General features: G+C 35.1%; 1 protein-coding gene and 3 pseudogenes across 1 annotated transcript; all 4 read right to left on the reverse strand.

Annotated features, from left to right (window-relative positions):
• Nucleotides 1–1,417: 1,417 nt before the first annotated feature.
• On the reverse strand, nucleotides 1,418–2,413 carry LOC111297462 (protein SMALL AUXIN UP-REGULATED RNA 12 pseudogene; annotated as a pseudogene).
• A 3,643-nt stretch (nucleotides 2,414–6,056) lies between these two features.
• LOC111297430 (putative pentatricopeptide repeat-containing protein At3g23330) lies at nucleotides 6,057–8,114 on the reverse strand (annotated as a pseudogene).
• Nucleotides 8,115–8,145: 31 nt separating this feature from the next.
• Nucleotides 8,146–8,719, reverse strand: LOC111297515 (auxin-responsive protein SAUR21-like). The gene has a single exon (XM_022892213.2). The coding sequence runs from the start codon at nucleotides 8,590–8,592 to the stop codon at nucleotides 8,302–8,304; it is 291 nt and encodes a 96-aa protein (XP_022747948.1). The 5' UTR covers nucleotides 8,593–8,719; the 3' UTR covers nucleotides 8,146–8,301.
• Nucleotides 8,720–15,578: 6,859 nt separating this feature from the next.
• LOC111297495 (auxin-responsive protein SAUR23 pseudogene) lies at nucleotides 15,579–16,132 on the reverse strand (annotated as a pseudogene).
• Nucleotides 16,133–16,522: the final 390 nt, after the last annotated feature.

A 16,522-nucleotide genomic window follows, 5' to 3' on the forward strand; every position in this document is an offset into this window, starting at 1 on the left:
GATTTATGCAAATCATGGATAGGTTAGTTTTTTCATCTTCCTGATCAGCCCTAACGCCCAAAAGTACATTAGCTTTTAATATTTTACTGTCTCTTTTGAACCATAATGGTTGGGAATATTGATCAGAAGATTTTCTGCCATGAAAAGATTAAGGTAAGACATGTTTGTTTTGTGATTAAAAGGCCTTGGTATTAAGAAAGGAAATATGAAATGGAATTAATAACTTTGGAAAGCTAGCTTCTGATCTGCATGGCAGGGATTAGATCAGATCATTTATGTAGGAGGAAAGAGCAGACCCGAATAGTCAATTCATAGATGACAATGAAATGGATAAATTTGTCTTTGCCTCCTCTCTTCTCCCTCATTCATTTCTTCACTTTTTTTTTTTGAAGGCATTGACACCATGGAAACCGGTGGGGCTGTCCATATTTGCAGACACAACACTTCAATCACATTTATGGTGTTCGAAGAAAATAAAAAAGAGTGAAGCCTTTGAGAATGACAAAAACAGATTTGAAAATTATGCTGTCTGACTGAAAATATGTGTATGAAGCCATCACAAGAAAAAAATTTACTTTATTTAATTAGCATTGCTGAATAGTTTTTGAAGGAATTAATGGGGGAAAAATTATTGATTAATAATTTACCATTGGCAAAATTTGCTTTAGAACTCATTTTCCTTCCTTAATTTTGAGCTTATAATTTTCACTAACTTAATATAGAAGAAAAAAAATAGAGAAAACCAACAACCAAATTAAATTGAAGTGTTTAATGATTCAGATTGATTTTTTATTTGATTCGAATTAAATTCAGATATTAAATAAATAAATAAATATATATATTAAGTTCGGATCAAATTTTAGATCGAAAAATAAAAAATTAAAAAATTTTAAAAAATCAAATTATATATTTTTCTTAATCTTTAAATATATTTTAAATTTTTATAAAATAAAAAATAATAATTTTATATAAAAATTTACTTAAATATATTAAAATTTTATATTAAAATAATATATAAAAATTTAAAATTTAATAAATCATACCAAACCAAAAAAATAAAATTTAATTCAATTCGATTTTAATTGAATGAAATTATAAAATTTTATGATATTATATAATATCTGAAAAAATCAAATCAAATCAAATTTTATCTATTATCACCGAACAAACCGAACACTTATCTTAATTCTTATTGGGTGCATTAATTTCAAAGCTTGAACATAAGAAACCTTATGATCTGTACTTGCTTAGGGACCCACATTCTCTAACAAATCGTGTTGGCTGTGGATGCACATTCTAATGTTTCTCTAACATGTCCCTCACTTGATTTGACTAAAGTTACAGTGAGACGAACATAAAAATGGTGCTACACATGCACAAGATGGAGAACAAGAGAAAGAGAGCTTGTGAAGTTAAATAGACTAATCATACCATTGCTTTCCTTTAACATTAATATTCAACTTCACTCACAGTTGTGTAACAACCCACAATCTGCGAGGAAACAAACTTTATACAAATTATCTAACCCAGAAAATTTCAGTTATTGGGTCTTAAGTTAGGGTTACAAGTGACTAATTAAACATAAAAAAACCCAAATTAATGGGTTCAACATAGTAGCAAAAAACCACAAAAAAGGAGGGATCAAGAGTCACAATGAAGAATGATGTTAAAAAAAGAGAAGACTAGAGCTATATAATGCTGCTATATATGCTTCTCTTGGCCATCTTCTCCGAGGCAAGCTTGAAACGCTCGGCTAGCTTTCACAACTATATATTTATCCTTTTTCATCTAAGCATAGATGTGAGAGAGCGAAAGACAACTTCTTCACAAGGGATAGTAAGGCCCATGTCGTGGTCAAACCCAAACTCTTCCTCAGCTCGTCGAAGCAGACATTGGAATTCAGGGTGAGTCAAGAATGAGATTGGGACAATGTATCTGCTTCTGTTTTCACCAACGTAAACGGCGAAGTGACCTTTGGGAACGTCAAGAGGGAGTCCATCTTCGTCGTCGTAGCAATGTTTCTTGCCTAAGCTTGAACATCTCTTGAGAATTTGCTTCAGAACTGCGGTTTGAGACAGTTTTGATGGCTTTCTAATTGCCATTGTTGCTGGTGAAAAATAATGGTTTAATTTTGTGGTTTGAAGAAAATGGAAAGGAGGAGAGTTGGGGGGAAGGATAAGAGAGTGAGGAAGTAGAACTGAGAGGGAGTAGCATGGGAATGAGAGAATTGTGGGGAGATGGAGGGGTATTTATTTATGAAGAGAGTTGGAAGGAGAGAAAGGGATAGCGGGGCAGAGGGCTGATAAGTATAATTTATTTATTTAAAGTACAATATAATAATTTAATACGAAAATAAAAATATAAAAGTGAAATAATTTAAAAGTTTAATAAAAATTATATATAAATTTTATAAAAAATTAATAAATATATTTTATATTAACATAAATTATAATACATAACTTTTATAATATTTTACACTATACAAATTCCAAAAACCCAAAATCATAGTCATAGTAAGAGTCATGAGCATGTAAGGATATGTGTTATGAATGAAAAGAACGTGGTGGGAGCCAAGCCCCATTTAAGTATCTGTTCTTTGTTGGCCCTCCTAACGACAACATGGAGCCTCCCTCCTATCTATGGATTTAGCGTTGCAATCTTCAGTTTTTTTTTTCTTCTTTGCTCCTCTTTTGCTCTTTTGTGGCCCCTTATATATTTATATTAATGTAATCACAATGGCTGTGGGAGGCCAAAGAAGTCTTCAAAAACAAACTAGAATCTCTTATGGTCATATAAAATATAGTGACTTGGTTTAACTTCTCCTCTCCTGTGCTCTTTTCTTTTTGTTTTTCATCTTTTGTTAAAAGGAAAAGAATTGTTGAAATGAGGTTACCAAAAGGCTTCCCTCAATCCTAATAATACCAACTTGGTAATTAACTACTATGTTAGATCCCCTCCTATTAAAAAAGTTTTTCCTGATATGCAGATTTCAATAAAAATTTATATTGGGTTTATAAATCAATTGTCAAAGAGATTATTGATAACGAAAATCGAATTTAAATCTTTAAAAGTAAAGTGAAATATTCAATAATTATGGATTCAACTAAGTTTGGTGATAAAAAAAAAAGGCTTTGCCTAAATTGTAATCTGTCTTGTTGTCTTTAATTAATTACCAAGCCCTATGAACTCTGTCTTTCTCTACCTGAAATCACGGACAGAAAATAAGTGCACTGAAGAGTACAGCAGTTTTATTCGTTTGGATTTTTGTGATTGTTTGCTTTGTGATTCTGTGGTCTGAGAGGCAGAAAAGAACAACTCTTGTTTGTTCACAGCAACATCCAAATTTTTTTGCAGAAACCCATGTGTTTTTTTTACTGCTAGATTTGCAGGTTTTGACCACAGTGGCATTGTTTTTTTTACATGGTCAGTACCCAGTACTACTCAGTTCAGTTAGTCATATTCATCAGAAAATGCAAATTACATCCTTAAAATTCTAAAACCAAAAGAAATAAAAGGAAATTTAGAATGAAGAAAGATCCTGAACCTAGGACTACCCTATTATCTTCACCCTATATTGTTTAATACTCTGCTTGAATATGAGTAATCTAAAGAAATTATGCTTTTCTTTGTTGGGTTATAATTTAATTATCCATTGGAGCAGTGGCTGGTTTGCATGAGGTCCTGCTGAAATCTCCACCACCAAAGGAGGAAAATCGTTCTAGTTTAGAGACATAATTGCTATACTTCAAATGTGCACCACTCATATCTTCCTAGCCTAGGCCTATTCCATTTCAAAAAAGGCTGTATCTCCGTGTTCCGAGAGGCTCAGAAAGTGATCCAAAAAGGCTACCTAGATTTAGTACGGCAGTGTCCATCATTTCTTCCGTCTTCTCTTTTTGTTTTTTCTCAAGCTAGAGACCCCCAAAAAATGTTCATGATGAATCAGATCATAATAACCTCCACAAGAAAGACCAAATCAACTTTTAGTACTAATGGCGTTGTTCTTTGAGATCAAGAAGCTGAATGAAAGTTGTATTATGTTGACAGGTGAGAGATTAATGCATGATTTACAGGCGAAAACAAAAGCAGCAGACAGATTACCCAAAGGTCACCATCTATGAAAGACACTCTTGCATGTTGTGTGAATAAGATTGGGTGGAAGAGAAATGGATGAAAAAAAAAAACAGGAGACGAGGAAGGCCCACCATTGCTCACCGGAATAGGGTGCCCTGTCGAGCCTGGCAAACGAGGCTGAGAGGCATAATTTTCTTTTACACTTGAAAAAGACTTGCCTTTTGTTTAGCACATGAAGGCCATGTTACTCTTGCCCCCTAATCTCTCCTGTAAGGACGACATAGTAAGGTCCTATTTGAGATCATTCCCCAACTACTTCAAACCACAAACACATAACCATCTCCCAAAACTGTGAACTGTCCTCTTGGAATCTTTTATCAGCCCCTCAAAATTGTAAAAATCATCAGTTTCTTGAGTCATGTTTGTCCTTTCTACCAGCTTTAACCATTTGAACTGATAAACATATATGTCAGAAATATTAACAAAAGATGACAGAAGATGATGCCATCAAAGTGAATAATTTTGCTCGAGTACATATAGGTTTTAGGGCAAATCATCAAAACAAAAATTCCTAAAAGATGAAGAGTGAGATGAATGATAATCAACCAGGTAGGAGTATAACTAAGGACTTCAGCATACCGGCTGAAAGAACAATGGAACAGACACTGGTAAATATACTAAACAGATTAGCAGCTTGAGTATGAGAAGCCTACATAAGGAAGGTCTCTGTGCAAAATGCTAGGGTAGTACCTGGTGTTTGCAAAACCAAGATGATAATGACAATGGAATTATATTGAAATGACTTGACAGCAGACAGGACCCATCTAAATGCCAGAGTTGATGACCCCATTTCCATTTACAACCTACAATAAGAGCATCACAAGGACCGATCTATGTACCTGGGGAACGGCCCTCAGCGTTATTGAAAATTTGAAGTCTACTGTCTAATAATTCATTGAAGGGACACTCCAATACAAGAGGTCACGTAGCCTGCAAAACAGTGATACAAGTTTGGCAGCCAAATTCAACCATTTCAAAGATAACCACATTAGGAGTAAAATATTGAGACGAAAGTAACCAATCAAATACGGGATAAGAGGTGCTTCTGAAAATAATAATATCATCAAAAGTTTGTTCAATCTAACTAGAAACCGAAATACTGGTAGCAGAACCGCAAAGACTCATCAGCCATACAATCACCTGACCCTAATAAAACAGAAATCTTAGCAGTTAACAAAAGGGAGATGACTGTACTCCCTTTTAGACATTAAAGAAAAATAAGACGAGTTGAATAATGATTCTTGTCTAGCTCCAAATGGCATGATTTTAGTCTTAAGCTCCAGATTGACTTTTCTGTTAATATCAATGTGGCCACAGTTCTCAGGTTCTCACTCAAAACAATTTTGATGCCCCTTTAAACTTCAGTCCATCAGCATAGACTAAATCATTGTCATGAGTCTTTCTAGCATGATGATGAACTGTAGCACCACATTTTATCAGAATCTGTAAAAATCTAAAATCATCCCCCTGACTTCAACACTAGTTCTGAAATCCAGTATTTTTACTTTCAGGCAGCATTTACTTGTACATCTGAAGAGCTTCCAAGAGCACTTAGCAGAAACTGGTGTTTCTCAATTTCTATTAAAGAAAGAAATAGTAGTACATGCTATTCTTTTGCCTTTTGTTATTGTTTATTAGTACAGAGCTCAAAAGGCATGAGAAAGAAAAAAAAAATGAAAGAGAAAATACTCTGCAAAGTCTACAAAATACATATCACTGTTACATTACTATGCCATCATGTGCCTTTGCCGAAAAACCAATTTAAACTGGAAGTGAACGTCTCAAAATTTCCAGGACTAGCATAAATTCACTGGTTAGAAGAAGATTTGAACTGTCAATTCTTCGAGTCAATCATGCTAATCTGTCTATTGAGCTTAGCAATATGAGCTTGTTCCTACAAATGTAATTATAATGTCAAAATATTTGAATTTGTTGACATCTCTTTGTAATAATGAAACAATCCATTTTGAAAAGATGTCGATGAACAAGTTTGAGAAAAAACAAACTATGATTGTGGATGCTGAAAAAGTAAAGATGTTTAACGGTTCACATTTCATAAATATGGAACTCATCCTATGAGGTGAAAAATGCTGGGTATGAAACCAAACCCATACGCAGGCTATTAAATGTATGTCTTCACTTCAAGGTATGAATTCTCATTTGAACAGCTTGTTCACCAATTATACTACACAATCCTTGCAAGTGCCATCAGAGATTCATAACAGTCAAAGTGAAGATGCTGCACTTCCCTCTGCAGCATATGTGCTAACATGAACATAATCACCCTCCAAAACCATTTGTTTTGTCCCTTGCCACTGTTTCCAATTGACATTTCAAGAACGATCAGACAGACCATTAGGATGATAGATACAGAATCTAATAATTATGGTCAATTTGCTAAACTGTATGCTTCAGAATCTCATCTGTTCATTCAAGTAAAACCATTGTCATCCTAAATGTTTCCTTCATATAAGTAATTTCTGCTCCATTCAACTAGTGACTTCAATCCAACTAAATGCAACATCTTTCTTTAATCCTCTCTGCTTCATCACCTCTCTTAACTGTCCAATCTCATCCCACATTCCAAATCTAGCATATAAATTAGATAGCTTAACATAAATTCCAACATTCTGGGAATCCAACTCAAGTGCCTTTTGGGCAGCAAACTTACCCAACTCAACATTTTCATGATCACAGCAAGCACTAAGCAAAGCCACCCACAAGGAAACACTGCCATTGTTGTGGCCTTTCTGGAGCATCTCATTGACCACCTTCATTGTCTTTTCCAACTGCCCAGCCCTGCATAGTAAATCAACCACACAACTGTAGTGCTCTGGGCCAGGAATCAACTTGTAAACGTGAGTCATGGAATCAAAATATTCAAGACCTAGTCGTATTTGACCAGTGTGACCACAAGCTGAGATGACTGTCACAAATGCTACCTCGTCTGGATTGATCCCTTCCTTCAACATCTCTTTGAATAACAAAACCACATCTTCAAAGTGTCCATTTCTTCCATAAACACCAAGCATTGAAGTCCACAGAACAATATCCCTCCTTTTCTCTCCTCCCAATCTTAGACCTGACAAATTGAATACTTGCAAAGCCTCCACCACCAACCCACATTTTCCATACATTTCAATCAACGAACTTTGCAAAAACACATCCTCCCCCAAGTTATAAACTTTACGGATCAAATATCCGTGCACCTGCCTCCCAAATTGAATAGCCGAAAGCCCAGTGCATACGCGTAAAATAGCCGATAATGAGAAATGATCATAATCCAAACTCAATTCAGGCATCTTCCTAACTAGTTCAAGTCCCTCAATCCAAAACTTAGCCTCACAGAATCCCGATAAAAGCGCATTTGCACAAACAGAATTCTTCATAGGAATTTCATCAAACACCAAAGCTGCATCACCAAAAAGTGACAATTTCGCATACAGAGAAACAAGAGCGGTGCCCACAAAAACACTCGAAAGCCAACCTGATTTTGCCACGTGGGAATGAATTTGTCTACCAAATTCAACATTTCTCAATGAGGATGAAGCTGTTAAGGAACTACACAAAGCATAAGTATCCAAAGAAATGCCATTAAAGTGCATAAAAGAAAGGGTTTTCAGTGCAAAAAAAGCAAACCCATTTTTTGAAAAATCAGATATTATTACATTAAAGAGTAAAGGGTTTTTGGGGTTTATGGATTTGAAGCAGTTGGTTAAGATTTTAAGGTTGGTTTTTCTGTCAAGGCATGTGACATAAGTCAAAATGAGTTTGCTTTGGATATTGGGGGAGAGAAAAAGCAACCCTTTTTTAAGCAAGTCAGCATGAAGGATTTTGGTGGCTTTTAGATTCTTTGTTTGAGAAAAAATTTGCAGAAATTTGGTGATGGACTCAAACCTCATTAAAACTGTGAAGAATAAATGATCATGGAGTCCTCCAAACCCATTTTCTTCTTCCAAAAGGGTATTTTAGTCATTTAATCAAGTAATAGCCGTTAACGAATGATAAAAATTGAAAAAGAAAATTGAATTGGAAACTATGATTAAAATGTCTCAATTTTCCTTCCCCTTGACATAAGCCTTTTGGGCTAAAAAAAGGAAAAAAAAAATTTACAATGAATTAGCTTTTCTTGATGTACAAATTTGTTAGTTGGCTTCTCTATTATGATCAATTCAAGCGAGAAGTAACATCCAAGAATAAATCTTCATGGCATGGGATTGTGACACCTCCCATTGGATGATCAAAACCAAACTCTTCTTCAGCTTTGCTTAGCAAATCTCGAAACGATGGTTGGCTCAAGAAGGATAGAGGAACCAAAAATCTCTTCTTTTGGGATTCTCCAACATAAACAGGAAAGAAGCCCTTTGGTACATCTAAAGATGTTGAAGATTTTTTGTTTGCAGTTTGAGCAGACCGGCGGAGGATATACTTGGCAGCACCAGGCAGACGAATTGCCATTGCTTTTCCTTGATGTGTTTTCTTTGAAAGAAAAATGTGAAGCAAGCTTTGAGTTTGTAATATGAAGACTTAAGTTGGCTGTGGCTTGTGATCAAAATATGGGGGTGTATATATAGAAGGATGATATGTGAAAATCCTCTAAAATCTTCGAGCGAGTGCCTATGAAACAATTGGTTAAGACATTGCTCAAGAAGGTGTCACATGGTCATGTATAAACACTTCCACAAATATTAGGGGTTGAAAACTATACTGTTGTCTGTTGACAAAACAATATGCCCTACAGCTTAGAAGATAGAGCCTCGTGATTTAGATTGTATCTGTATGTTGAGAAACTGAAAGGCCTACAGTGTAATATGAAAACCAATGGTAGACAAGTTGAAGATTAGAAATTGACAATCGGATGCTCGATGGCCATATGTAAATAATGCAAACCTACCTGTCGTCTTGATTAGGAACATGACAAAGAGATATGTTTTGGGAGTTTCCAATTGCAAAGAGAGTAAAATGTTCTAATGGATGATTGCTCTAGCTCCTGGCGAGCATAAGTTTTAATTGGGTGCAATGGCAATTCTAATGGAGTCAATATTTTAAACAGGATCAAGTGGTTGTCAAATCAATATACTTATTACTTTTCGTCCAAAACATACTTCGAAATGATTTTGGGGTCTGATTTCGACTATTCATAGGGTTGGAATTCTAACCCGAGTTCATGCAGAAATCCAAGAGTTTATCCGATAAAAAGAAGGTAAAAATTATTAGAAAAATGAGGTCCAGTATCGTAGAAGTGGTTTTGAATCAAGTAAAATTTATAGGTCTTGATCTTTCATTTTACATAGAGTCCTAGCTACTTAATAAAAAAGAGATGAGGTTGTTTTAAGGGTGTGTCGAAAACCAAATAGAGAAAAAAAAAATAAAAAAAAGCAGAGAGAAAAAGAAAAAAAAAGTTGGTTGAACGAAAGTTGATCCTTGTTCCAATTGAGTTGGAACTTTATCAGGAGGTTTATAATTCAGAGTTCTACATTCTGAACGGTGAAGATCGGGTTTTAAACTCTTTAAGAACAAATCCAGGGTGTATTTGTTGAGTCACTTATTTGGTGAGATTTCTTCAATTGTTTCTCTAGTTGTTGATTAGCTCTAGTTTTAGCTAGAGAAGAACTTTGTATACTTATTATTTGATAGTGAAGATTTTTCTGGTGGTCTGTAATTTTTTTCCTCTACACTGGAGGTTTTTCATGTAAATTTTGGTGTACTTTATTTTTTTTACGTTTTTGATTATTGATTGTTATCTATTGCTTCTGTATTGTTGTGATATTATTTCAAGCGCAACAAATGGTATAAGAGCCAGCCCTAAATCGTTCAACCCACGTCAAGCCTCTCGAGGGAGGTAGGTAGGGTGGCCAGCCTCCGTGACGAGAGTGTCACGAGATTGGGTGGGAAAAAATGTCACGGACCTAAGGAGGAGTCCTAAATCCCACATCGAACATAATAGGAGGGTCACTGGGGTATAAAAGGGTTCACACCATCTTTTCCTTGTGAGACACCTTTTGTAGAATAAAATCATGAAGCTAAAGGGGCCATAGCAGATAATACCCCACAAGGGTATGAACCATGACGGTTAGGTTGATCTGAGACACCGGATGAGTGGATGCCTGGGTCTCAGAGCTATCGGGTTCGAAGCTTAAGTCTCGACCCATGACAAGTGGTATCAGAGCGAGGATTATTTTGAGACATCGATACAGAAGTTACCCAAGATAGAAGTAAATTCTGTTTGAAATCATGAAGGGTGATACAGGTTCTATGATAAAATTAACAGTATCGAATTATTCAATTTGAAAGCCTATGATGGAGGATCATCTATACTGTAAAGATTTATATGAGCCAGTATTAGGTGATTTGGCTAAACTAGCAGATATGAAAGATGAAAGCTGAAAAAAGTTAGGTAGAAAAATACTGGCTACAATAAAAAAATGAGTTGATATTAGCGTGTTCCATCATGTAGTGCATGAGTCAGATGCTCACATTATTTGAGAAAAATTAACAGCATTGTATGAGAGAAAAATATGTATGAATAAAGTTATGCTTGTTAAAAAGCTTGTAACTTTACAGTACAAAAATGGACGATCTGTTACAGAGTATTTGAGTGATTTTTAAGATATATTTAATCGGATGACTACTATAAAGCCTAAGATAGATGATGAAATGAAAGCGTTATTTTTTTTGGATTCATTGCTAGACAGCTGGAATACTCTAGTTGTGACTGTTCTTAATTCAGCTCTTGATTATAAAGTGACATTGGAGATGATCAAGGATAATATGCTTAATGAAGAAGCAAGACGAAAAGATATAGACCCTGAAAATCAAGCTCTGATAACAGAAAACAGAGGTATAAACATCGACAGAGGTCAAGACTCAAAAGATCGTGATAAGTCTAAACATAGATCCAAGTCTAGAGGTAAAGTGAAATGTTTCTATTGTGGTAAGGCATGTCATATAAAACGAAACTGTAAAATCTTGAAGCAAGAGCGAAAAGATGAGAAAAGTAAGAGTTTAGATGATGACAATATTATAGCAATGAATTTAGATAGTGATTCAGTTACTTTGATTTGTACATATGGTGATTGTAATCATATTAGTGATCCCGGCATTGAGTGGATAGTTGACATAAGAGCGACATATCATTGTGTTCCTAAGAGAGAATTATTTACAACTTACAAAGTAAGAGACTTTGGTTGTATCAAGATGAAAAATAAGAGTGTATTACAGATTATTGAGATTGTTGATATTATTGTACAAACTAATACAGACTGCATGTTAATTTTGAGGGATGTCAGATACATTTCAGATATGAGAATAAACTTGCTTGTTATTAATGTCCTTGATAATGAGGGATATAAAAGTCGATAAAAGAATGGATAGTGAAAGCTTCTCAAAGGATCTAAGGTAGTTGTAAGAGAAAAATTATGCTGCATAATGTATAAGACATAGATGCAATTGAACGGTAACCAGGTAAATGCCGTTAAAAATGATGCTTCAACAAACTTATGGCACAAGAGGCTGGCACACATGAGTGAAAATGGGTTACAGGTTTTGACAATATAGTCTCTTATTCCCTTGACTAAAGGTATGTCTCTCAATTCATGTGATTATCGTTTGTTTGGTAAGCATCATAGAGTTTTTTTTTCGTAAAAGTTCTCAGAGAAAAAAAAAAGATTAGAATTAATTTATTCTGACATATGTGGTCCCATTAAGGTTGAGTCATTAGGTGGTAGCAGATATTTTGTTACTTTTATTGATGATGCTTCATGTAAGATTTGGATGTATATGTTAAAATACAAAAGTCGGGTACTGTAGTATTTTTAAAAATTTCATGCCATGATTGAAAGGATAACAGGGTTACCCTTGAAGTGTATTCGAACTGATAATGGTGGGGAATACACATCTAAAGGCTTTGAAGAGTATTGCTCAAAGCATGAGATGACAGAACCTGGAACACCGCAGCATAATGGTATATCTAAAAGAATGAATTACACTATTGTAAAAAAAATCAGATGTATGTTGAGGATGACAAAATTACTAAAGCCATTCTGGGGTGAAGTAATCAACACAGCTTGTTACTTACTTAACAGGTCACCATCAGTTCCTTTGGGCTTTGACATTCCAGAAAGAGTGTGGACAGGAAAAGATACTTCATACTCTCACTTGAAAATTTTTAGGTGTAAAGCATTCATGCATGTGTCGAAAGAGCAGAGATCAAAGCTTAACAGTAAAGTCACATAATGTGTTTGTAAGATATGGTGATGAGAAATTTGGTTACAGGATATAAGATCCAGTAAAGAAAAAGACAGTTAGAAGTAGAGATGTGATCTTTTATGAAAAAGAAACCATAGCAGACCTTGAAAAAAATGAGAAGACTACACAGATTACTGTTGAATGTGATGTTTTAACACCGACAGAGATTCCATAGGAAAGAGTCACAGATAGTGAAAATGAGCAAGAAACAGAACTTAAAAATATGAATGAGCCAGCCACAGTTGGTGATGAGCCAAATATAATTAGTTTTGAGCAGAGGGAACAATCCTCTCTACCTGAGAGTGTTGAGCAGGGGGAACTACCTTTGGCATCAAGTGATGTAGAGTCTCAGCCTAGGAGATCTACTAGAGAGCGTAAGCCATCTACCAGGTATCCAAGTTCATATTTTATTTTAGTTACCGGTGAAAGAAAGTCAGAAAGCTTCCAAGATGTGTAGGCTACTTCAAATAGAGAACACTGGTTAAAAGTAATGAAAGAAGAGATAGAGTCATTACGAAAGATTGGTACTTATGATCTTGTTAAACTTCCAACAGAGAAAAGGCCATTAAAAAATAAATAGGTGTTTAAGTTGAAAAAAGATGGCGACAAATTAGTGAGGTACAAAGCTCGATTGGTAGTAAAAAGTTTTTCTCAGAAATCAGACATCGATTTTGATGAGATTTTTGTTTTAATTGTAAATATGAGTTCTATTGAGTGGTACTAGGATTAACAGCTAGTTTGAATCTTGAGCTTGAGCAACTTGATGTTAAAACTATATTTTTGCATGGTGATTTATAGGAGGACATTTATATGAATCAACCTGAGGGTTTTGAAGTGAAAGGAAAAGAGCACTTAGTTTACAAATTGAAGAAAAACTTATATGGCTTGAAACAAGCTCCACGATAATGGTACAAGAAGTTTGATTCTTTTATGGTGAGTCATAGCTATAAAAGAACAGTAGCAAATTTTTATGTGTATGTTAAACAATTTCCTAATGGTAACTTCATTATCCTATTATTATATGTTGATGATATGGTGATTGTAGGACAAGATGCTAGTATGATTTACAGGTTGAAAGAATAATTGTCTAAGTCCTTTGATATGAAGAATTTAGGTCTAGGAAAGCAGATTTTGGTATAGACATTATCCGGGATAGGAGAGCTGAAAAGCTGTGGTTGTCACAGAGAAAGTATATTGAACGAGTGCTTGATAGATTCAACATGTAACATGCTGAATCAGTTAGCAGTCCACTTACCAACCATTTTCATCTAAGTAAGAAATCTTGTCTAGTGTCTAAGAAAGAGCAACTAGCTATGTCTAGTATTTTTTATTCTTTTACAGTCGGTTCTTTAATATATCTTATGATTTGTACAAGGCCTGACATTGCTCATGCAGTTGGTATAGTGAGCATATTTCTTTTTAATTCGAGAAAGGTTCATTGGGAAGCAATGAAATGGATTTTTAGATATTTGAGGGATACCTCAAAAATGTGCTTGACTTATGGAGTTTCACAATCAGTTCTAGAAGGGTTTACGGATGCTGGCATGGTAGGCGATCTTGATGGTATGAAATCTACTTCAAGGTATTTGTTCACTTTTGCAGGAGGAGCTGTATCTTGGTAATCTAAGTTACAGAAGTGTGTTGCTTTGTCAATTACAGAGGCTGAGTATATTGCAACAATCAAAGCATGTAAGAAAATGCTTTGGATAAAATGTTTTCTTCTTGAATTGGGGTTGAATCAGAAAGAGTATGTGATATTTTGTGATAGTCAGAGTGCTTTAGATTTGAGTAAGAATACCATGTACCATGCTAGAACAAAGCACATTGATGTTAGATATCATTGGTTATGTTTAGTGATTGAAGAACAACAGATGCTATTGAAGAAAGTCTATACTGATAAGAATGTCGCAGATATATTGACTAAGATATTTTCCAAAAAAAAGCTTGAGCTTTGCAGTAACTTGGTTGAAATGAGTTCCTTGGCCAAGGTAAGTTTCAAATGAAACTGCTATGGTGATGAATCTCCTCCTAATGGGGCTGGAGGGGAAGATTGTTAAGAAAATGAGGTCCAGCCTCATGTAAGTGGTTTTGGACCAAGTAAAAGCCATGGGCCTTGATATTTCATTTTATACAGAGCCCTAGCTACTTAATAAAAAAGAGGTGGGATTGTTTTAATGGTGTGTCGAAAATCAAGTAGAGAAATAAGAAAAGCTAAAAAAAGTAGAAAAAAAAGAGAAGGGAGAGTTGGTTGAACGGAAGTCGATTCGTGGTCCGATTGAGTTGGAACCTTGTCAGGAGGTTTATGATTCAGAGTTCTACATTCTGAACGGTGAAGATCGGGTTTGAAGCTCTCAGGAATAAATCTAGAGTGTATTTGTTAAGTTACTTATTTAGTGAGATTTCTCAAATTGTTTTTCTAGTTGTTGATTAGCTCTAGTTTTAGCTAGAGAAGAACTTTGTATACCTATTATTTGATAGTGAAGATTTTTTTGGTGGTCCGTAGTTTTTTCCCTCTACACTCGAGGGTTTTTCACTTAAATCTTAGTGTGTTTTATTTTTCTTGCATTTTTTATTATTGATTGTTGTTTATTGCTTCTTTATTATTGTGATTATTGCTTCAGGCGCAACAAAAACCTTTGACATATGAAGGCTGAAGCCTAACTCGTTTCAACCCAAAGTTAATTCAAGCTCATCTTTTCCCAAATTGTGACTGTTTTTCAGGTTTTGTAAGTTCTAGTATTGTTTTGTAACACAATAAAGAATTAAAGACTGACTGATAGCGATAGCATGTGTGATATTCGTATTCCTGATTTTCTTCCTTCCAAGTTTTCGAGGTTCTCGAGTTTCTCAGCACTCATTTTCCTGGAAAAAAAAATTAGGGTTGCTTTCCGTAGGAAAGCGAGTATGATTCCAGGCATGGATTTGAGCAAGTGATGTTTTCAGTTAAGCTGCCAATACTTTATTGCTGCATGTTCATCAGACACGAAAATTGGAGGAAAGTTGATTTTGATCGGGGGTGGATCTTGTTAAGGACTCTACAAATTGATGTCATTCTTTGTTCCAATGATTAACAGTAGTTGACAATTCGTTTCATTGTGCAAATTTTTGAGAGATTGGAAAATGTAACATTAAATCCTGGAAAGGAGAAATTATATCAACTGAAAAATGCTTTTATAATAAGGATAAATGAAAGGAAATTTTGAGAATAGGACCACTGTAATTTGTATTAAATTAATTTCATAGAAAAGTATACATTTGGTCATCACTATCTGCTAAAAGAACAGAAGGATGTAAATGAATGGAGAAAACTGTATCAGCTGATTAACATTTTAGCAGTGCTAATGCAAACGTGAAGTGAGGTCAATGAAGACCTCTTCTCTGCAAGGAATTGTGAGACCACCCATAGGATGATTGAATCTGAATTCTTCCTCAGCTATATTTAACAGCTTCTGAAATGAAGGCTGATTCAAGAATGAAATTCGAACTACAAATCGCTTCTTTTGGCTCTCCCCAACGTAGACTGCAAAGTGTCCTTTGGGAACATCCGTTGAAGTGGAGGCCGCTTGAGTTGCAAACTGTTTAGACTTACGAAGAATCTGCTTTGCATGCATAATTCTAGGCACACGGATAGCCATTGCTATTAGAATTTTGGAGTATGAAGAAGATTAAAAAAGACTTGAAAGAAGAACGTAAGGTACGATTTACTAGTAGAGGAGGATGTGAGAATGCCTTGGCTGTGGTGTGGATAATGCACGGAGATATATATAGATGGAAGAATGTATATCGGAAACTAATGACTTGCACGTCGAGTGGTCATGATGCATTCTGGTGGGGTTTGGTTAAAAGACATAAGAAGCTCAGGATCACATGGCTGTGCCTTCCAACAGATCATCAAGAAATAGGTGGCTGATGAGATTGTATATCTGTTAGAATGCGTGATTGCCCAGCCTTTCTGAAAGAACAGCCAACAATTAACGGACCCACTTGAAATCAAGGAGATATAAGATAGGAAAAGTTTCTTCTCTTGATGTAATTCTACAGAAAATTGTGGTGACATGCTTAGTTAGTAGATATATCTGTGATATCAATCCATTTGGGGTCGACCTAACCAGCCTTTCCATATGAAATTCTGTCTGCATAA

This window comes from Durio zibethinus, chromosome 16 (assembly GCF_047325235.1).
Source record: "Durio zibethinus cultivar Kanyao isolate XHJ-2024 chromosome 16, ASM4732523v1, whole genome shotgun sequence".
In the NCBI taxonomy this organism is placed as follows: domain Eukaryota; kingdom Viridiplantae; phylum Streptophyta; class Magnoliopsida; order Malvales; family Malvaceae; genus Durio; species Durio zibethinus.